Source organism: Copidosoma floridanum, unplaced genomic scaffold, assembly GCF_036245765.1.
Source record: "Copidosoma floridanum isolate Cflo_tuat_1 unplaced genomic scaffold, Cflo_Japanese_pri ptg000030l, whole genome shotgun sequence".
NCBI classification, from domain to species: Eukaryota; Metazoa; Arthropoda; class Insecta; order Hymenoptera; family Encyrtidae; genus Copidosoma; species Copidosoma floridanum.
Window position 1 is genome coordinate 2,507,714 of NW_028321907.1, and position 23,309 is coordinate 2,531,022.

The 23,309-nt window shown below is 43.3% G+C and overlaps 2 protein-coding genes across 3 annotated transcripts in view; both read left to right on the top strand.

The window, feature by feature from the left end:
- The first annotated feature begins 1,343 nt into the window (after positions 1–1,343).
- LOC106641247 (116 kDa U5 small nuclear ribonucleoprotein component) lies at positions 1,344–5,180 on the top strand. 2 transcript variants are annotated; one of them, XM_014355594.2, is made up of 7 exons: positions 1,344–1,464; positions 1,630–1,902; positions 1,968–2,928; positions 3,015–3,244; positions 3,318–4,036; positions 4,157–4,437; positions 4,618–5,180. In XM_014355594.2, the coding sequence occupies exons 2-7, from the start codon at positions 1,666–1,668 to the stop codon at positions 5,121–5,123; spliced, it is 2,934 nt and encodes a 977-aa protein (XP_014211080.2). In that variant the 5' UTR covers positions 1,344–1,464; positions 1,630–1,665; the 3' UTR covers positions 5,124–5,180. The 2 variants fall into 2 exon arrangements, with proteins under 2 accessions (XP_014211080.2, XP_014211081.2); XM_014355595.2 differs by having other exon boundaries at positions 1,391–1,420.
- Positions 5,181–9,564: 4,384 nt separating this feature from the next.
- Positions 9,565–23,309, top strand: part of Cals (calsyntenin 1) — a 32,169-nt gene continuing 18,424 nt past the window's right edge. The window contains exon 1 of the mRNA XM_014355690.3: positions 9,565–9,922. Within this exon, the coding sequence (XP_014211176.2) occupies positions 9,829–9,922 (94 nt within the window). The 5' untranslated portion in view covers positions 9,565–9,828. The remainder of the gene's footprint in view (positions 9,923–23,309) is intronic.

Below are 23,309 nucleotides of genomic sequence, written 5' to 3' on the forward strand. Positions count from 1 at the left end.
ACTACGACCGCGGGCGCGGGGAGAAGTGCAAGCCCCGCGCACAAGGGATGCACTATACATACACGGAGTGCGCGTGTACTTTACAGGGGACAGGGAGAGATATGCTCTCGAGCTAATGGGCTCAAGGGTGGGCGACGCGTTACCCCCTATGGGAATGACGCGTTTCGACAACCATCACCTCCGGCTCGTTGTTTAACCTTTTCAAAGTCTCAAAGTTTCACAAAGTCCCATTTGCCGTGATGATTTTTCAATAACTGCAGGTGTCCTTCGTTAACTTTTTTTGTTACCCAATTCCTTGGCGTCCCCAAGAATAGCCGAGCTCGCCCAATACACACAACTTTGTATATTATCCCGTAGACTCGTAAAATCGCAACTATTTGTCATCCCATCCTCCGCTCTGCGTTCGTTGTGCCGATGAAATAGTAAAAATAATAGTAGATAATAATAGATCCAAGTTGTATAAGTCATTGTATATACATGTACGTGTTGCAGAGAGAGAGAGAGCACAAGTAGTATGGGTAGGAGAAGCGAATGACGCAAGCGTCAGCGTCACCAGGCTGCACTTGGATCAGGAGAGAAGCAAAATCGAGGAGGGAATTATAATAATATATATACCTATACCATCGCGATTCATCTGTGTGTGTATATGCTGTCAAGGCTGAGAGTCTCTTTTTTTAAGATGGAGTCCTTTATCGTAGTATATACACACGCAACACATGGGCAAACGTTGTTTTTTTTTTTTTCACGCTCTTATTACCAAATATGCGTCTAGTGACTTTGATGGATCAAAAGAATTTATTTGTTTCTCCGTTTCGTCAATTTCAACGATATGGACATGTGTGGTTCGTGATGCGTCACTTTTTGGAAATCACGTGTTTATTGATGAGAGTGACTGTGCATTGTAATTGTAAAAGTTTTGCACGTCATTTATAGTAATAAGTGGGAAAATTGATGCAATTGAGAAATTCATGGAAAACAAGAAGCAAAGAAGTAAATTGCAATGATTATGTAAAAAAAAAAAAAAAACTTTCACGTTTACATTGAGGGAATTTGATATAGTGCCATTTGTTTGTGATTTCCACCTTAAATCGGCTTTTTTTTTATTATGGCAGTCTAAATGTATTGATAGTTATTCAGTGGAAAAATTTGAGTAATTAAATATTCTTATAAATTTTCGATAAAAAGACTTATCTACTGCACGCCATGCATTAGAATAGTCATTTATCACTTTTTTGCGCCAGCTGTTGGTGAATGATCGGTGATCGGTGATCGTTATTAGCAGCTGATGCCTTACGGAATAGCAGAGCCATCTCTTGGCGTGAAACTCTACACATCTACACTTACCCAACATGTATATAGTTTTACTTTACATGAAAAAACACAAAAATCAGACGCGGCAGACAACAACGCACGATCACCGGTACGTGTTGTCTTGTTGATATCACTGTTTTAGTACTTATTAAGGTAAAGATAAATTAACTAATGGGTGTTTTTACTAGCCGTACTTTTTATTCATCGTGTTATTCAAGTTTCGTTATTCAAAGCTGATGGCCAATAAGATCCAACTGTGGAACCCTTTTAAGGTTAAGTAATGGACAATAACACACGTTTTACGTTTGTTTGTTACAGCCCACTGTTGGTGTTTTGTTATAAATTTTCAACACAATGGATCCGGATTATTACGACGAGTTTGGTAATTACATCGGACCCGAGTTGGCGTCCGACAGTGAGGAGGAAAATGAATATGGAAATATTCACGATGATACCGAAGACAGAGATCACTCCGATGAGGAGATGGAAGAAGACAAGGACGAGGCAAATACAGAATCAAATACTATGGCAGTTGTACTGCACGAGGACAAAAGATATTACCCAAGTGCTATGGAAGTCTATGGACCAGAGGTTGGTATTGTTACAAAGAGAGTTGCCTAGAGTCAATGCACTGAAAATAAACATTTTTTTTTCAGGTTGAGACGCTTGTGCAAGAGGAAGATGCTCAGCCCCTTGACAAACCATTGATAGCACCAGCTAAGAAAGCAAAGTTTCAAATCAAGCAGCAGCAGCTTCCAGAGACGACGTACAATATTGACTATCTGGCCGACTTGATGGACTGTCCAGATTTGATTCGAAATGTTGTACTGTTGGGTCACTTACATCACGGTAAAACGACTCTGGTTGACTGTCTCATCAGACAAACTCATCCCTACATGCATTCAGTGACGGATGAAAAATCATTGAGATACACAGACACATTGTTCACTGAGCAGCAGCGTGGCGTTTCTACCAAAGCAGTTCCAGTTTCGCTTGTTCTGCCAGATGTCAAATCCAAATCTTATTTGCTCAATGTTTTTGATACCCCCGGTCACGTGAATTTCTCTGATGAGGCTACTGCTGCGATACGATTGTCAGATGGAGCTGTATTACTGGTTGATGCAGCTGAAGGTGTTATGCTGAACACGGAAAGGCTGCTGAAGCATGCATTGCAAGAAAAACTTGCTCTTACTATTTGCATCAACAAAATTGACCGATTGGTTCTTGAATTGAAGCTTCCTCCTCTAGATGCTTATTATAAATTGCGTCACATTATCGAGGAAATCAATAGCTTGATTGCTTTACACTCTGACACAGAAGAGCCCCGATTTGTCTCCCCCGCTCTGGGTAATGTGTGTTTTGCAAGTTCAGAGTACAACGTTTGTTTCACGTTAAAATCTTTTGCCGCACTCTATGCCAAGGATTTTCCGGGATTGAACGTGAATGAGTTTGCCAAGAGATTATGGGGAGATGTTTATTTCAATACAAAAACGAGAAAATTCACCAAGAAACCTCCGCACAATACAGCACAAAGAAGTTTCATTGAATTCATCTTGGAGCCTTTGTACAAGATATTTGCACAAGTTGTAGGCGACGTGGACGATAACTTACATCAAGGTAAGTCATTGATTTTAAACAAACTGTTTTTATTTCTCTCTAATTTCAATTGAACCGAATAATCGTAATTAAAACTTTTTTCTCAGTGCTGGATGAATTGGGCATACGCTTGACATCTCAAGAATTGAAAATGAACATCAGGCCTTTACTCAGGCTGGTGTGTACCAAGTTTTTGGGAGACATGTGTGGTTTCGTTGACATGTGTGTTACTCACATACCAAACCCCAAAGCCAATGCTTTGGAGAAAGTGACACATATTTACACTGGACCGATTGATTCGCCTCTAGCTCAAGATATGATTAATTGCAATCCAGATGTAAGTCTCACAATTGTAATGTAAATTGACCTATTGTACAATTGATTTATTGATGAATACAAATTATTTTTAGGGACGCCTCATGGTTCACAGCACAAAAATGTATCCAACCGAAGACTGCACATTATTTTTCGTACTAGGTAGAGTAATGTCTGGAACATTAAGCGCTGGTGAACGGGTACGAGTCCTTGGTGAAGCCTACACGCGCCAGGACGAGGAAGACTCTCGTGTTTTGACTGTGGGTCGGCTTTGGGTGAGCGAGGCTCGCTACAACATCGAACTGAGCATGGTACCAGCAGGTAACTGGGTGCTCATGGAGGGTATCGATCGGTCGATCGTCAAAACAAGCACAATTACCGATTTAACGGAGTCGGATGATTTGTTCATCTTCCGGCCCCTGAAGTTCAACACTCAAAGTGTAATCAAAATCGCTGTAGAGCCAGTTAATCCCTCGGAACTGCCAAAAATGTTGGATGGCTTGCGTAAGGTCAACAAAAGCTATCCTCTGTTGGGCACGAGGGTCGAGGAAAGTGGAGAACACGTCGTTCTTGGTACCGGAGAATTGTACTTGGACTGTGCTATGCACGATCTGAGGCGCATGTATTCCGAGATCGATATCAAAGTGGCCGATCCAGTTGTTTCCTTTGCTGAAACTGTTGTGGAGACTAGCTCTCTGAAATGTTTTGCTGAGACGCCCAACAAGCGAAATAAACTCACGATGATCGCCGAACCGCTTGAACGCGGTCTGGCCGAGGATATCGAGGCAGAGCAAGTCAAAATCACGTGGAACAAGTAGGTTTTTACAAGCATTATTATAGTTAATTCATTATATATTATATTATTAGAGTTAATTCAAGGGCATATGTTCAATGGTTCTGCACAGTTGATAGACATGAAGCATTTATTTTACAGAAAGAGGTTGGGTGAATTTTTTCAAAAGAAATACGAGTGGGATCTGCTGGCTGCTCGAAGTATTTGGGCTTTCGGTCCTGACGCCACGGGGCCGAATATTTTAGTCGACGACACTTTGCCCTCGGAGGTAGATAAATCACTGCTGAATAGCGCTCGCGAAGCCATAATTCAGGGCTTCCAGTGGGGAACTCGAGAGGGTCCCTTGTGCGAGGAACCAATTAGAAACGTCAAGTTCAAAATTCTCGACGCTGTTATTGCGCAAGAACCCCTTCATCGCGGAGGTACGTATAGCACTATACTACGTTCTATCGATCTTTCCCCTGTTCCATGAAGACACGCGAGAATCAATTATTTAGTTTGAACTATCAACATATTTTTACCCCCAAGGTTTTATGAAAAAAAAAAAAAAAAAAAAAAAAAAAAAAACTTCGTTATACAAAATTTATTAATTTCTTATTCAGGTGGTCAGATCATCCCAACCGCAAGGCGAGTCGCATACTCGGCCTTCCTCATGGCGACGCCACGTCTCATGGAACCATATTTATTCGTGGAAGTGCAAGCTCCAGCCGACTGCGTGTCTGCTGTTTATACCGTGTTGGCCAAGCGTCGTGGCCACGTCACCCAAGACGCTCCGGTACCCGGCAGCCCGTTGTACACGATTAAGGCTTTCATCCCGGCGATCGACAGCTTTGGCTTCGAAACTGACTTGCGAACCCACACCCAAGGCCAGGCCTTCTGTTTGTCGGTATTCCACCACTGGCAGATCGTGCCCGGTGATCCTCTGGACAAGAGCATAACCATCAGGCCACTAGAACCTCAGCCAGCAACTCATTTGGCTCGAGAATTCATGTTAAAGACAAGGAGGAGGAAAGGCCTGTCGGAGGACGTGTCGATCAACAAGTTCTTCGATGATCCTATGTTGCTCGAGTTGGCGCGTCAAGACGTCATGCTCAACTACCCGATGTAAAGAGAGACTGGATACCAACTCGATGTGACGTAATTTTTTTTTTTCACCATGGAAACACTTCATCGAGCCACGTTTGGCGTTATTCTTTTTACTACATGTAAAATAGCTAGTATTATACTTGTAATGAAATTTTATAAAACGAGGCTGACGTGTTGAATTTGCCCTGAATTCGTGGCTATGCTTGCACGACGTGTCAATGTATTTTCGAGACTTTGAATTATTGAAACCAACGGCTCTTTAATAACTTGATAGTATAGGTACTATTGATCCGAGCGTCAATTTGTACTCACGAATAATTTAGTAGTAATGAATTTTGACTAAAGTCGACGAAAAATACAATTTGTACAAAGGTTATGATTAATAAAAAAAAAAAAAAAAAAAAAAAACGTACGAAAGTAAATGAAAATGCATAGTCAGCGAGAACCGAGCACCACCAAGTTCCCTCGTTGGCGAAGCCGAGCGAGTCCAATTTCGTTATCAGAAAACTTTCAGCTCCATCAGCTATTTTGTTTCCCCCCTGCCTGCCAGTCACGCGAACGCGTCATCATCACGCACCCGACCAACGAACCCATTTTCCGCCTACGACTGTAGAAAAAAAAAAAAAAAAAAAAACGAAACCCAAGTAGACCACCGTCCTTCCTTATTTTCCGATACATCCGAAAATTCTCCACCCATGGAAAAAAAAAAAAAAAAAAAATAGCTATCAGTCCCCCGTCCACCAAACTCAGCGGAAACGTCATGAAGCACCAGCTCTGAAACGCCAAGAGAGCCGCGCTTCTCCGAAATCTAAAATTGTCGCCCGAGCTATGCAACAAAACCGCTCGGCGGTGGTGAAAGAAGAAAAAAAAAGACACCGGCGAGAGGCTGTGCACCCATACACGACACACGTGGGATCGGAACGAAGAAGAAGAAGAGAAAGAAATCAGCTCCGGAAAACTACAGAAAGCTCTCTCTTCTACGTTATGTTAATTTTAACGCGGTATTCACGGGCGACGCTGAGAGTTATAATACACACACACACGCACGCGTGTACGATTAAGCGGGAATTCGTAGGGCCGTGCACGTATACAATTTGGCTCCTCTATGGGTGCTACTTGTAATTTATGCACGCGGAGGTGTATAGGCATGCATGCATTCGCGCTCACACGAAATTCTGATGGTAAATGTATAAGCTTGGATTCGGGATAAATGAAATCTGTCGGGGAAGGGAACGATGATGAGGACATTTGTTGCGCTTATAATACGTATGCGGCAGCGGGCGAGAGATTCTCGTTTTGTGGTGTGTAGAAGAAAAAAAAAAAAAAAGGGAAAAATCCGCTCGAGTTGCTGTAATCTCGCTCGTAAATTCATAGCTTCCTCGCGTGAGAGTATATATTTGTAATGTTGTTACATCACGCGAGATCTGTTTTTTTTTTCTCCGCGATTTTCCCTCTTACATCGCCATCGTCAAGATTCGATTTGCATCACATGCTCTTTTTTCGGCTGGATTGAAAAAAGATTGCGCGGCGCTACAAATCTTGGACGCGGAATATGAGGGGATTCCCTTACCGATCGTGAAATCGGGTCCGCGACGATATTGTGTCGCTCCGAGAAAAGGAGTATACACACACACATACATACGTTGGTAGCGCACGGCACCGTGAACCAGTTTTGAGGCACGCGCGCGTACACTCATATATATACATTTTCCAGTATAGCTCTTTGTACGAACTCTTCCTTAACCGCCACATCAGTTGTTGTAATTATATTTAGGTACATACATACACGTTGGTACCTGTGCTCCGATTTATCGTATGAAATCACGTCATTATCAACCCTAAAATTATATTCAATTGTCCAAATTAGCGACGACGCGATCGTTATTTTATTTATTTTTTTTACAACGTGGATATAGCAGAGATTTTTTACACCCATTAAGTATAGCGATGATAGGTACTATCAATGGTGCCCACTCACGCTGCAGATCTCGAAGGAGGAGACGTGTCGTTGAGTCACCAGAGGACCCGCCGAACGGAGCAAAGATCGGACTATTTGTTGTTACAAGTCTTGCGTCGCTACAAAGGGGGGCGCTCTCTCTTACGTCTGGAAAAACAAATCGTCGTTCTCTTCCTCGCGCCTCAAAGTGCCCCCTCTCTCTCTCTCTCGTGTTAAAACAATCGGCGGCTTTCATCGAGGGAATAATGGTCCGGGAGACGACCCGTCTGACTGCATCGGAGGGCACCCCTCCTTAAGCGCCTTTTGCGAGCAAGTGCACTCGAGGGATTTGTATATAATGGTTTACGACATCCGTCAAAAAATTTTTATGGCGTGCAAAGTAAGTATATATTGTTCGGGTTGTCAGCGTTTTTACGCGCACCCGTAAACCGGTGTATACCGGCTATTACGAAATGAATCCTCCTCCCGCGAGACAATAACAGAAACTTTGGCACATAATGTCGACGCACGCACGTATGGAGGAATGAAGTTGCCCAACACGACATCGACACTAGTCCAGAGATATAAATGAGGGTATAATATTAGACGGCAAAAATCGGAGTTTGTGTATATACCTGTACACTTTAGAGTTGCGAGTTAACGGATGGCGTGCAAAGGCATTTTCTCTTCTACTTCCTCCCCCCTTCTTCTCCTCGGGCAATCGATAATCCTCCTCCATGCAATGGTATTCCGCTCAAATATTGACTCGGCAAAGGCGGCTACTACAACCATCACATGTACCCATCTATATTTCTACCCTCCGCGACTCGTGTGTATCCCCCCTATACACAGGGTTTGGGTGGGGGAGGGGTTGAAGTAAGCAGGGGGTGCTGTAAAGCATTTCATACGCGTGTGCATCTCTTTTTATACATTGATAGAAATGTTATGTACCTTGTATAACTCGAGCTAGATATTTGTTACACATTCGCATAAATAGAGGTGGAAGTGTAAAGATAAATGTTTTTTTTTTTTTTTTTTTTTCAAGTTCATCGACAAATCATCCACAAAGCGAGAACGACCAAGCATTTGTACAACCTACATAAGACCGTTTGCGCGACCAACGACTCTTTGTAAAATTTTTATTATTTTTTTTTTTCAATAGGACAACCTGTAACTTGGCATGCGACATCGTTTACGTGCACAGCGGGGAAACAGAGAGCCGCTCGATAATTGAGCGAGCTTGGCACAACTAGACCGAGTTCTCGGCTCTTTTCTCATTCGGGGGTGGGTGGAAAATCGTTAAGTACCTATACAACATACACGGGGAGAAAGGATCGAAAGCATCACAGGTGGTGGCAGCGCGTGTATTATATAAATATATACCTACTTACTTACGCGCAAGGTGGAAAAGGGGTGCTTTATCTGCCTCGTCGGTGTAAAAACGGCAGCAGCCGGCCGTGCCGTGCGGGAGTGGCACCCACACTGTGACGGAACCGAGAGATCGGTAATACATCGGTATATATAAAGGTCGCGTTCGTGTGGGTGAACGTGCGCGCGTCCAACAGGAGCAAAGAGCGGGGGGAGTCTCTCTTTTGGAGTCGAGTCTCGCTCTCTCTCTCTGCAACCGCGCGAACCTTTGTATATATATATGTATGTAGGTAAACGTTGGACCTGGAGGCGAGAGAAGGACAGGCGTACTGTATAGGGGTACCCGTGGACGAGGGGAGCGAGTCTCCTCGCGCGCGAGAGAGCAAAAGAGACGAGGAAAAGCGGTAAGGAGAGCGCGCGAGTCGGCGGCTCGCGCTTGCCATACACACTCGCCAGTCGGTCGGTTGGCACTACACCACCACTATCGTGGGTTCCGTGCGGTAAATATACTTTACTTACCCTATACTTGATCTACCTTGTATCAAAGGTATACCCGCGGTGTGCGCGTACCTTATATACACATCATCATCATCAACAGGACCGAGAACCAAAGGGGCAGTGTCGTTAACGGTGTTGCCTCCTGCATATCCCTGCATGCATTAAAAAAATACTAGTAGTACCAGCTCTTCCGAAGCCAGACTAAAAGAGTGTATATAATACATAAAATGGATGAGGCTCCGCTGTGAGTGGTGTTGCATTGGTGTGCGATACTATATTATAGTACCTGATGGTTGACGCGTCAAAGAGTTGTAAATCACCGTGGACCGTCGGGTAAATCGAAGGTGTGACCAGCAATTAGAGGGAAAAAGTCCTTAGGTAAAAGTGATTTATTGTTTGTCGGTGCGTGTGCAGTTTTGCTAAAAAAAAACAAAATAAAATAAAATAAAATAAAATAAAATAAAATAAGCAGCCAAAACAGAAAGGTGCGCGCGCGCGCGTGTGCCTCAGCAGTTTGTAGCGAATTTCGGAGCAGCGCGGGGGAGGTCTCTCGAGGAGGAGAGCAGCCCGCCCGCGGACACGGCAGTGCAGCGTATATATTATATATATATATATATATATATATATATATATATATATATATATATATATATACACACATATTTATAATGCGCTAGAGGTGGTGGACCCTCGTCCTCGACGCTCTTTCTCACTCTGATACACAATACACGGTCATGTACATTTGTTTGGAACGATAGTTTGTGGTACATAAATACATATATATACATAAAAGATCGCGCGTACAAGTGTCGTCGACGTCTACCACGGGGACAAAGGTGACGAAGGATAAAGAGAGTGAGAACGGTCCAGCGAGTGTTGCAAGTGTGGAGTGTTTCCGTGTGCGCGTGACAGGCTGCGAGCAAACATGAAGTCGCCGCGGCTGATGGTCGGCCCGTTGCTCCTGCTTCTGGCGGCCGTGGCTTCGGCCCAACACCCGACCTCGGATCCCGAGCACGCAGGTGAGCTACATTGTACATATGCGCCGTTCAACTGGCTCCAGGTGTGCTCTGCGTCTTCGTACACACATGTATATATTATAAGTGTATACGCTCTCTCTCTCTCTCTCGAGGCCCCCCGATCGTTCTCCTCCTTCTTCCTCTTCTCTTTCACCTCCACCTCTTGTGCGTTACACCTATGGGTCTCGTGGAGGACTCGTAAAGTGTAGTGGTAAGACGTGAAGAGGAGGAGGAGGAGGAGAGAGGCGGTATTACATACGTATAAGCGTCGAGGAGGAAAAAGGAGTCCGATCGCGCGACCGAGCATTATATTGGGTATATAGAGATCGAACGAACAAACTAACGTCTGGGCCGATCGATTTTTCCGCTACGGCAGAAGAGAGAGAAGGTAGCCAGCGAGGAGGAAGAGCTTTCGTCCTTTTAACTGTGTATGTGTGTGTAGGAAGCCTCTCTCCCTCTGTTACCTGCTTCTCTCTATTTGGCTTCGATGTACGACGTACATGTGGTTGTCGTGGTGTTACACACCGATACCGCTCTTAGCCCCCGTTTTTTTTTTTTTTTTTTTTTTTTTTTAAAGCTGGTCTTATACAGGTGGAACACGCTCCTGGCTCTTGTATCCCAGCGTACAATAGCATCCCCTTTTTTCACCTGTTTTCGCGGGTATAATATGTACATAAATATAATGTTGTACGCTCCATCTCACGTATACAAATATACACCGTATAGGTGTACATTGTACGTGTCGTAAGGTAAAAGTGCGTGGGCTTGCGGCATATATACGATTCTCTTTATATTTTTTACCCCTCCCCCTCCATCCCTTTCATACAATGTTATACCTGTACGGGGTATACCTACGTATCTGCTGCCTATATACCTGCCTCTTCGATTTTTCGGCTAGAGATACCAAAAGCGTTAATATTGTATACCTATACACACGTATAGGTGTACGACTTACGGAGCGAAAGCAGCCAGTCAAGTCGAGCATAGCACGCGCGATGACTCCGCTTTTATACCTCCGTCTTTCTTCTCTCGCTCTCTCCACTCCACCTCGATTCGACACCTACATCAAACTCCCCCACGTAGGTGTACTTGATACACACACACGCGCGTGCGTATAAATGATGAAGAAGAAAAAAAAAAAAACACGTTACGAGCCAACTGTACGGCAAGCGCATCCTACCGAGGCGCGAGAGCTTTTTTTTTTTTTTTTTTTTTTCTTGACGCGATAAATAATCGCTCCCCAAACGAATCACCTCATCAACCACGAAGTGTGCCGTCGCTTCTTGAATAAAATATATTGTACGAAAGAGAGAGGGGTTGACCGCCCCCCGTCCAAGGCTGTTTCGTTCCCTCCCTCCGCGGTCGATTAGTCATAGGTTTCTCCGTCTCTCGGTGGAATATGGTTCGAGTCACATCGAGATACCCCCTCCTTAAAAAGGGGGAGAAGAGAGCGAATCGAAAAATGATGTTGCGTCGCTCTATACATGAGCTTTCGGAATTAAATTTCATCGCAAGCTCACGCGTACAAGGCAATCGAAGCGCGACACGTGTGTTTAATATACACTTGGGTTCTCGTCCCCGCCATCAGCCGTACATGTATATATACGGTATACCAGGGTATGTAACGTCTTCGTAGCAGCCCAAGAAAGCAGGTCTCTCTCTCACCATATACACCGTCCGGCCACTTCCCGGCAAAGCTGCTCCCTTTCTCTCTCTGCTTGCCTATTTATAAAAGATTTTTTTTTTTGTCGTTTCCTCCATCCTCATCGTCGCGGCTCCATTTGGTTGACTCTCTGCGTGCTTCTTCTCCTCCGCGAGTCGGCTTATATATACCTCTCGCGGCTATACGGCAATGGCTTGGGTTAGCCGTGAATACAAATACACACACACGCGCATGGGTGTACAGTTCGGTACGACAGAGCGTCTAAACGTGCTAATTGGCCCCTGGGTAAAGTGCCGGTATCGATTCTTCTTTTCCCCGCGCTTGTCGCACCAGGTACAAGTATAATGTAATACGGGTAAAACGACTCTTTTGCGCATACATTATGATATACGTTGTGTATGCATACGTCGGATGATAACTTGTACATTATATATATATATATATGTATGTATATATATAGGTGCCGGTAAAGCCGACATAGTGGGTGGAGGAGAGGCGGGGTTCGAGGTTTCTTTGTGTACATATACGTGTATTTCCAAACGATCGATGGTCCGTGAAAGTACTTAGTCACTGTATAACGACGGAGGCTTTTAGCGGCTCGAACGCTTGAAATAATGCCCTACACACCATTGTTAGGCATATACATTATATTTATATATACACCCGTAAAACCCGAAGATCGGGACGGGGGAAAGAGTGTGGCGATGAGGAGCGAAAAGCGAGAGAGAGGACCTTTTATGGCCTCTCGTATACATATACATGGAAGCGCACAGGTTTATCGGTTTATCCTTTGCCTTGCGATGCGCCTCTTTTTTTTTTGTTCCTCTCTCTCTCGGTCCCCCGGCAGCAGGTCTTCCAAGTTGTCTCGTAAGGTGCCTATACGGATACATAAGGTATAGCGTCCTACGGAGCTTGAACCGATTGTCAAAGGGTACATATGTGGCGTCTCACATCTCACGACTCACATCTCTCGCGCTTCAGGATCTACTCACTAGGTGGCCAAGCCCCCAATAGTTGACTCCCGTCAAGCAGCGAAATTTCCGCACGGTTACTATATAATCGCGATGGATTCGGTTTAAGCACACACATCTCCTGTGTCTAAGGCAGGGAGCACGTCATCGGCCTCTCTGATAAGCCTTCGCTCTATATAGCGGGTGTAGCGGCTCTAGCTGTTGTTGCAGCTTGCGTTGATTCAACGATGCTAGAGGTGGAAGATTTAACTGAACCTTAGCTCATCCGTGTTAAAATTACCTAAAATTAAATATAAAGAAGTTAAACTTTTTTTAAGAATATTTTACAGCCATTTTTTGAGATTATGCATTTACATGCTATCGTCATTGGCATAGTAAAAAACCGCCTCAGATTTAATTGTGACATCAATCACTTACACAGCAAAGGGGACCTCCTTATTTTACATGGCTCCCGAACCATTTGGCCACAGTTGGTATAGGTAATATACACTTAAGAAATAAGTTTCTCAGAGGTGCGAGCCAAGTGAGAGAAGGCCGAGTCTCGAACTCGTGAGCATGCGTTACCAAGCCCCCGAGCTACAAGAACTACAGCCTTTACCACTGTGCTACCGTGAAAATAGTTATACTTAATATTAGTAATTGTACACACATATTTATATATATATATAAAACTCATAATTAACAAATGTCGTAATAAACTTACTGTGATTTTAATCACCCAGTTTTATCTTCAAGTTTACGTTGGATCCGCTCGCTGACATAGATATGTGTAAAATTTGTCAGACTAATAATTTTACTGATGACATTTGACAGTCAACTGCATACTCTCGGGACGAAATACCTTTTTCTCTTTCAAGCAGTTGACAACGATTCCTACCGGTCTACGATTGTTTACAATATATAATGTTGTTGTACCTGTGAGCTTAGGCGAGTCTAGCGCGGGCAAATCTTTTCCGGATTCAAGCACGGCTGCACGCAAGAGGCCTCCGTGGAATGAAATTTCGTTCTCATTTCGCTCGATCGATTCTCTCTCCACCTTCCTTATGTACCCCAAACACATGCACGGTAAAGCCAAAAAAGCAAAGTTGACTCTCCAGGGGGGGAGGGAAGGGAAGGGAAAAAAAAGTGCAGAATAAACCGGAAAAATCCTGCAAGTAGCAGCGAAAAAGAGAGTTAGTGGAGAGGGCGGCGGACTGGGTACTATGTCTATATACTGCCCCCGATAAACCAAGTTTCGAAAAAGTCAAACAGTGGAGCGCCGCACCCCCGCTGCTCCTATACTCTCTACGGCTCTGTTTTTTCAGTTGGATATAAAGACATATAGGCTATAGATACCTATACAGTGCTGTAGAAAGATGCATCAGCACCTGCGTAACTGTGGGTCGTGTGTTGGGTCCAAAAACGTTTTCGCGATCGATTTCGTGCAGCTCCGCTCGTTTTTCTTCTTCCTGCCCCTCTTTTTTTTCTCACAAAAGAAAAAAAAAAAATAGATAGAGATGGGGTCGAGGGAGAGAGGGGGGCCAGAGCTCGAAAATCGGTGTTTGCCGATATACCAGCCCCGGCAACAATGCTCCATTGTGCGGCGATCGCGCGGTGCCAAATTGCTCGGGAGTTGCACACGTATATGTGTACAGTATAGACGGGACAAGCCCCCGGCGCGACGCGACCAACGTTGTGTAAAAGAAACAACTTTGAAACCGAAATCGTACACCCACTTGCCGATTATTGTTATCCCTACATACATCTCTGTTGCCATTTACTTTCCCACATGCTGCACTGTACTGCTTGTACACAGTTGAAATTTTTGCTTACGCGACAAATCTACAGTATATATTATTACCTACGTATATTTTGCCAATGGATGTATTATATATATAACAGGAGTTGCGGTGACCGCGCTGTGTAATAGAAATTTCACTCGATTCGACATCACACGTACACTGGGAGAGAGAGAGAGATTGGGATGTTGGTATGTGCAAGCGCGCCTCGCAATCCCTCCCTTTCGATATCAATTTGCTTCTAATTAAAATTCGTAGTCCCTCTCTCTCTTCGTGTATGCATTTCTGATGTGACTGCAATATATAACGTATATTATACATTGGGAGAATAGACTCGTCTTTACACGTTCATATGCACCGAGAGAGAGAGAGATTGCAATTTGGAAAATTGGCTCTTTACGTGCATGTACACGTAATACGCGCAAAACGTAATTTTACGCGAACGTTGTTGCGGTATAAGTTGCCCGCGGGGGGAATATTCATGCGGTGGCTGTGTATATGTGGGTGTCGGTAAATTCGGAGGCTATGGGGTGTGCAACAACAACGGCAATATTACAAAAGGGTACCTATACCTGCACTGCTCTCGAATTTACTTGCAAAGAGAGAGAGAGAGTTCGGGCGCGCGGGGCCATGTATGGCACGTGATTTACGTATCATATTTTTCTAGCCCCGTGTGTGTATGTGTGATAAAAAATATGAAAAAAAAAAAAAAAAGATAAAGATGCTGTAGCGCTGCGTTATATACAAGGCCAATGGACGTATACCTATCTAGGTGGGTGAGTCTAGGTGAGGGAGGGTGGGCTGCTGTTCTTGCACTTTTAAAAATGAGGCTGGGAAAAAAAAAGAAGAAGTACCTACGGAAGAGAGATAAAGGAGGAGGAGGAGAGATACTTCCCGAGTATCGAAGGAAGTCGTCTATCGCGAACTGCAGCTCATTAAAACGAGAGTCCATACATACGTATACATATCGTTTATCGCCCCGATCGCTCATTTAAACCCACCTATATATTTATACTTACACAAGGTTATTTATTATATATTATAGACACACACACACACAAAGATTTATAAAACATCCGCTCTCGCCTCGCAGGCCGACGTATCTTTCACTCCTTGCGGAGCGTTTCTTGCGTTCCGCATTTCTTTATTCCTTGATTCTTTCTTCGTATATTGAGACAACGAAGGTACCCCCCTCCCACCCTGAAAAAAACGGCTCCACAAATTTCTCCATTCACCTGCACAAAGTGGATCTACCGTATACCCACATACGCACCCACCCCCGTACGGGCCGCAAAAGCCATACAACACACGTGCACGCGGGGGCCAACTGCACCAGCAGCCAAAGAGAAAGGGGCAGCTATGCTCGCCTCTTCCTCCGGCCCTTTTGTGCGGCTTCGGAATTTCACGACGAAGGTCATGTGTTACCTATGTGCTCGATAATGTATATGTGTGTGTGTGTGTGTGTGTGTGTATGTTTATACAGAGGAGAGAAGAAAGAGAGAATAGAGGGTGTATAATAGGAACCAGAAAGCCGGTCGTCGCAGAAAGGGGCTGCTCTTTCTTTCTTGTGTATCGGTGGGTGTATAAGCAGCAGCAGGTGCCCCACGTCGGAGAGAGATTTTTCTGTGCGTGTACGTGTGTGTACGTGGATGCCAAAGGCATGACGGGGCATGTGGAACGGCAGATGGCTACGGTATACATAATTCGTCGGTGTACGTCGAGAAATATTTTTGAGAAGAATCACGAATCGCCAAAGGTGGAGGACTGAAGTTTCGAAACAAATGTTTTAGGGAGAGGCATGTCGGACATGAATATGTACATCCGTGTCCGCCCCCCTTCCCCCCGGCTTTGTTTCATTTGTAAGAAAAGCGCGGGCACACCTTTTATTTTCATTTTGGGAAAAAAATCACAACATTGTGTGTGAATGTAACGGTTTTACACTGTTTTCTCTCTCTTTGTTACCCAAATATTGTTTTTGGGGCGTGGGGTAACCAAAAGCTCCGATTAGAGCTTCGAAGCAAAGCAAGGCGAAAGACGCGAAATTCTCCATCAATTTTAGAATTCGTGATCCATCAACTGGGTTGTACTGCCAAAAAACACCCATAGGGTTCATCAAAGTCGTGCCCTTTTGTGTGAACCAGTCCATCACTACAATTTCTGCCGTACAGTTACGTTTTTATTGTGCCGCCGAGAGGTAATAACAAAGAGATTTTTTTCCTTTACCCATTGGCACAAAACATTTGCTAACGTAACGTGTACAGAGTATCCAACAAACGTGCCATCAGCACGTATTATATATAGAAGCCCTATTACCATGTACCAAATAAAAGCTCTTTGAGCAACGTATAGGTTTTACAGGTTTATTTTTCTTTGCATCCCCCCCCCCAAGAGGTCACACTAAAGAGCTTGTGTTTAGTGTATACAAAAAAGTACGAGGTTATTGTACAGGGCGAAAATCGCGGTACCATCGATGCTGATGTATGTCGCAGTACCTCTTCCTCCTCCACTAACCCTCCACCCCCATTTCTCCTTTTGCGGTTAACCTGCGGCATGTATGGATATACATATGCATACACTCCAGGTCACGCAGCGCGTATCGCATACCTGCTCGTACATATACATAATATATAATAATATATGCCCGCAAACGCAACAACTGCAAAAACACATCGTACACGAACCCACTGCAGCTGCATGACGGTGCTCCCTACTGTTTTCTCTTCGATCCATCTTGTGACGTAATAAGGGCACACAAGCTCCCTCTGTATGTAGGTGTATGGATATGTATGTATATATATTTTATTTCCCTAATAGGTATATCGCCAGGGTACATTATTCCTATACGTCATCCAAGACACGACATAGACGTCGACTTGTTTGTGACTGCAGTGTTGGGTCAATACAATAGTTGTCATGCAACGGCGGCACAGAAGGGTGGATAGCTATCCAAATGGTGTAATGTACACAGTTGGTCGACAGACAGACTAACGGAGTAAAATGGAGAAAGCACACAACCCCCGTGATATTAACGGGGTCGTCGTACCATGTGAAGGAATTCAAACGTAAAATCGTATTAGTCGATGTGGAAATGCTAGTCCGGGGTTAGATGAACAATAATTCGTACATGCAATTAGTAAGCCAAGCGTATACTTAATTCATGCATCTAAAGTTACGAAATTAACAGGTTGAGATTTTTTTTAAAAATCATTATTAAAACATCTTAAAAAAACAAAAAAACAAAAAAAAAATGTTAAAGATACACTTAAAATCAATCACCCAAGTAATACAAGATTTAAGGACATGCATATATGTACGTACGTGCTTACTTCGACGTGAAATCTCTCATCAGAATGATTCTTTTTCCGGGGAATTGTCGTATAAGTATATGACAAACAAACAGAGCAAAGACTTGATCGTTAAAATATATTTTTCAAGAAAAAATGATTGTGCGAAGGACCGATAAATAGACGCTACGTCTATTTTTATCGGTTGTCTATACAACTTGTATATTTAATAGAAAAAAAAGATGAAAAAAAACACTTGCTCATTACTTTCAGTATTTCGTAAACAAGATTTTGTTTTTCGTTCTTTATTTTTCATTATTAACAAGTATGACGATTCCCTGAGGGAAAAGTCGTTCTGATGAGTTTCCGCTGCGTAAGATTGAAAACAGTTGTAGTATAAGTAGTGTAGCCGAGGTAAGCCGGTACGGTCGGACTACTTTAAAACTTTGTTGCATAGAGAAAACAAAAAAAAAAAAAAAAAAAAAAAGAGAGAAGAGAACTCAGAACTGTTGTTGTGCAAATATCCAAGTTAATCAGGTTATTATTAAGTACACTCGAAACATCCCCGTGCAAATAAACGCTTTATTCAGTACTCAGTTGCTCGAAAAAATCACCCTCAGTTAATCTTCGTTACGCGCAACTCCGTTAAAATAACACAAAGAGGTATTTTTAATATTTACAGTTGGTACAGCATGTTTTATGAGAAGTTTTGTTTTGCCATTTCCTATAAATAAATTCGTTGCAAAATATACGATAAACTATATGGGTGTTGTTGTAAAAAATGTTTGAGGTTTTGTACAATGTAATAAACTATACATAAACCTAAATCACGAGTTCACGAAAATGTTTTTCATCCCCTTTTTTAAGATAATGTATCAGTCAAGGCGCTCAAGAGTTGTATATGAAAACTGCGCACACCTGTTCTCACAAGAAACAAACAAACGAACATACTTATACACATCACGATGCAAATGCAGCAATATTAATCTACTAGGTACATATAGTACGCAGGTCAAGACCGACCCGTGGATTTACACAAATACACATACCTACGTCTAACGCGAATGCTAATGAGTTTCGCGCTCTCTCGCGGGTGGAGTTGTAGTACACGACTCGCCGAGGAGCGGCTTTTTATATAATATACCACGTATGCGCGTATACATGAGTATATATATATGTATATATTTTTATTGCGTTCGCGGCCACCTTTTTTTCCCCCTCCCATCCACCGCAGCCTCTCGACACACGCGTGCAGACGCATACGACATGCGGTGTTGTCGGGATTTTATTATTATTATTATTCTTTTTTTTTTTTGGTCCGAGCTCGCTCAGTTGCAGCTGCATGCGCGAGAGAGATTGCCTCGCTATATATATGTACGTCATTACGCGCGGATACACAGTGTCGTGTGTGTACACGTAGACGCGGATACATCGTACGAGCGCCGTGGCAATGATTCTCTCGCAGTTATAATGGAATTGACGTAGCGGATGATTGACCGCTCACGCCTTTTTCGCGTCTCTCTCTCGCGCCATTCCCTATGGTTGTATATGCTGCGTATGGCAAGTATATGGGGATGTACATGTTCCTGCGGACGAATATTATGTTGTCGGAAGAGAGAGAAAGAAGCCGAGGGGAGAATGGATGCGTGGGTTATACGTGTGTGTGTATGTGTGTACACCGTCCCTCTTCTCGCGTTTGGCGCGCAGTGCATTTTTCTACCTTGAGAGCTCTCTTTTTTTTTACTTTCTCTCTTGCATGCATGCCTCTGACAAATTGGAAAAAAAGTGGCAGCCAACCAGCTGCCGTGAGAATTTTTTTTTTTTTTTTACATCAGCAGCAAAGGTGCGAATTTCGCTGGATTTTCGCTCGTAATTTTTTTATATCGACGCGTGGTCGATTATATCGATGGGCTGGTATAAATTAGCGGTTTCCCGAAAAAACTCCAGTTTCGTTTTTTTTTTTTTTTTTTTTCACTTGTTAAATTTTACCAAGTGTAAGGGGGAAACTTGTGAACGCGCAAGTACCAGGGTGTGGCACACTTTTATTTAATTTAAAAAAATCCAGCTTACCTATACTTTAAGCAAGATTACAAAGAATTTTTTTATTTTTAGCATTATGCAGGTTGATACTTTTTGGGGCTTAATTGAGCAATATCAATTCTTAGCACTTGAGTAAAGTTCACAGTTATTTACCAAATAAAATTTGAAAACATCCATAATTTCTTGAGTATCTACGTTGAAAAACTTGAAAAGGCTTTTCAAGAAGGTGTGCGTCATTCGTGCCGAAACTTTTTCTTTTGTCCTCCAAAATAAGGCACGTGTAAAAGAAAAATCGTTGTCCCCCAAGACGTGACTTGGTAAAAAAATTGTTTCCGATTTAGAGAAATTCATAACCGAAGTTTTTTTTTTTTTTCTTTTGAACTGCTCCGTGAAATAAAATTTTCAAGACATTTTCGAAAAGTTTAGTCACTCGAATCACAAAAACGTAAGTACATGATTTTTCGCCGAAATCGGTATTTTTCCTTTCCCTTTATTTTGTTTCCCCGTTCATCCGCCTAATTTATACGTATACTCACAAAAAATAATTGCCACGAAGCTTACGAAACATACAACGCGTACAGCGACCGGCTTTAATTTATACTCGCCTCGCAATTAGAGGGCGTGTATTTTTATAAAATAAATCAGCTCGAAGGGAGATACGGTTTATATACGCAATTGTACGTATAAATATATAACCCGTACAGTTCAACATCCAAGAGAGGCGGACACGCAGCATATTATTGGCTGGCTCTGCCCCCTTCCCGGACTTTCTCTTTATACATTACTGAATTGTAAATATATAATCAAAGTTGCACCGTCGTATGAATATACAAGTGCAACCACATAAGCCATGTTTTTCTCTCGCTATAGTTGATTTCGCTCGATGCGACGCTTTAACCAATTTCTATACATTTTCTTTTTTTTTTCATCCATTTCACAGTTAAAAATCCGCAGAGACCACACTTGACAATTAATTACAACGAAAAATCTCCGACGCTGTTGCTGTCAGCATTTGCTCGACGTTTTCACGCAATAAAAAAATCAACAGCTAGAAAAACGAGGTCAAGTGTATATGAACACACACACATACGCGACGTCAACCTTTTACTCTAAATTATTTATCCAACATTTTAATATATTCTCTCTCTTTTTTGTTTCGGTAACACGTACACATGACAACAACATGACGCGCAAGTCGACTCACGTGTAATTGAAAATAAGCTTGTTTGCACAAACTTTTTACACAACGCGCCCTTTCCATTGGAAACAAACTTATCGCCGTTAAACGATCGATAGTACGTCGAAAGAAAGAAAGAAAGGCACGCGCGCACGTAAGTACAAAAGTCTCGGAGAGGGGGGGGGTGGTGTGCAGGATTTTTTACGTTTGGCAATGTTCGATAAATCAAAGTTTACTTTTAATTCGAGCTCGGCAATGAAAACCCAGCCCCAAACGTAACAATCCGCGACTGTGTATTACATAATGCATGTTATCGCGGTGGTGCTCTTACTTTTTTGTTCTCGATTGGCTGTGATTAATTAGTTTCGTTAGAAAAATACATATATGTATATACATCCATTGTGGAGCGTAAAAATGGGTTTGATGTATTGGAAAAAAAGAAAAAGGTATAAAATATGTAAAACCGTACAACAACGAAAACAGGTCTTCATTTTCATCGTTATACCAGTGGAGGTCATATGCATACACACACATATATATATATATATACAGCAGTGCTCGCCTTTAAACTTTAATTAACTTTGGGCATAACAAACAAGCTTCGCCTATATAGTAAATATTATATACGCGCACACGTATATACTTACACAACTTCTTAATGCCATTAGTCATAGAATAATTAAGCTAGACCGGCTGGTGGATGGGGGCGAGAGAGGGGTGTCGGATCCCAAAGTTCGTCCCGCCGAAGTTTTATTTGGTCATCGCGGGTGGGTGGGTGGGGTATTAAAAGCTCTCGCCATGATATTATTCTCGGCACCAGCCAACATCTTTTCGACGCCACCACCTAAAAGATGGGGCGGGGGGTCAAAGTGTAGAAATGCATAATAAAGGAGCTCCTGGTCGTCCTCGCCAGCAGCCACTATCCTTTTTTTTTTTTTTTTTTTTTTTTCTACGTACAGGGAGCGCACGTCTCGGGAAAATTGGAGCAAAGTGCAAAAGGTGGCGGCGACGACTCGCCGCAATAAGGTCTCCCTCGTGCATACTTTAACGTAGACCACCAGGTTGTCCCGTTTGTTCGGTGCACGCAGCTGTATGTGTATACAAACCTACTCTAGAGACACGGCGAGCGAGTGAGCGCGGTAACGCGCTGAATTTTTTATAATGGTACACCCATGACGATTCATCGCCCACATCGCGCTCCGATATAGTACATACGTATACTCTTCCTGGCTGGGGTTAATATCGATTACCGATGATTTTCATTACAACGAGGGAAGCGGCAACAGCAGCCATCGTTTTTCTATACGGAGGAGGAGGAGGGAGGAGGAATAATGAATAAAAGTCGACGACGGCGCGCCTGCAGCGGAAGATTACGCCCCGTGTAAACACTCTATACGGCGTTGTACGCGTGTACACTCATATACACACATATATCACACAAAGAGAGAGAGAGAGAGAGCTTAAGTAGATTGCGCTTTGACACGGCGGCGATGAAAGCTCGCGCGCGCGTATATGGTAGCTGCTGCTTCAATAGCACATATACATATAGAGGCTGTATATACAGAGGAGAGACGTGAAATTTAGATTTCATTTTATACGTGTATACGCGCGGCCTGTAACAGAGCGACACACACACCTTTGCCCATAACATTTAATGGCTTTATTGGCACTTTGTTGAATAAATATATAGTACTCGCCTACACGCGCTCTGCGTGTTTTTGTATGCCAGTCATGTCGAGCTGGAAACGTACGGGGTAAATGATGGGTTTATAAATGTACATCCCATGTTTCTTTTTTTTTTCTTCTCGTTCAGTCCAATAATTTTAAAGAGCGAAACACGTGACCAAGTGCGCTTGATTGGCTGTTCTCGAGCGAATTCTTGCAATCTCCCGTTCTCCCCGAGAAAAAAAAAACATCTATCTGTATGTATATGTGCTCTGCGCGTGCGGGCGAAACACGAAAAAAATTCTCTCCACCCCCGCGGGTTGTAACGGGGAAGAGGGCGCGAGTTTTAGCTCGTTTTTCCCAAGCTCCGCTGGAAACGAGATTTAAGCGACGGCCGGTGCACTTCGCTCGACGCCGTCTATTTTTCGAAAGGCCAATTTAGAGAGAGAGAGAGAGCCCTCGCCTATTGTGCGAATCTTAATCCAGAGGGGGAGCACCGGTGGGCGAGCGAGTTTTTCCCCTTTATGTGACATTTTTTGGCGAATCGCTCTTTCAAATGAGGATTTCACCCGCGTCCATAACTCCAAGACGTTTTTCGCACGACGAAAGGGAAAGGTGGGGATAAGCATAAAATGTTGGCCGACGTGAAATATACCGCGCCCGGGTATATTTACAGTTGAAATATACATATAGAGGGATTGAATAGAGCGAGGTTGTACCTGATATTATAATATATTATGCCAGTGGGATTACGAGCTGTACTGCACGAGGTGTTACATGGGGTGCGCGATGTCGGGCGGCACAATGGGGGA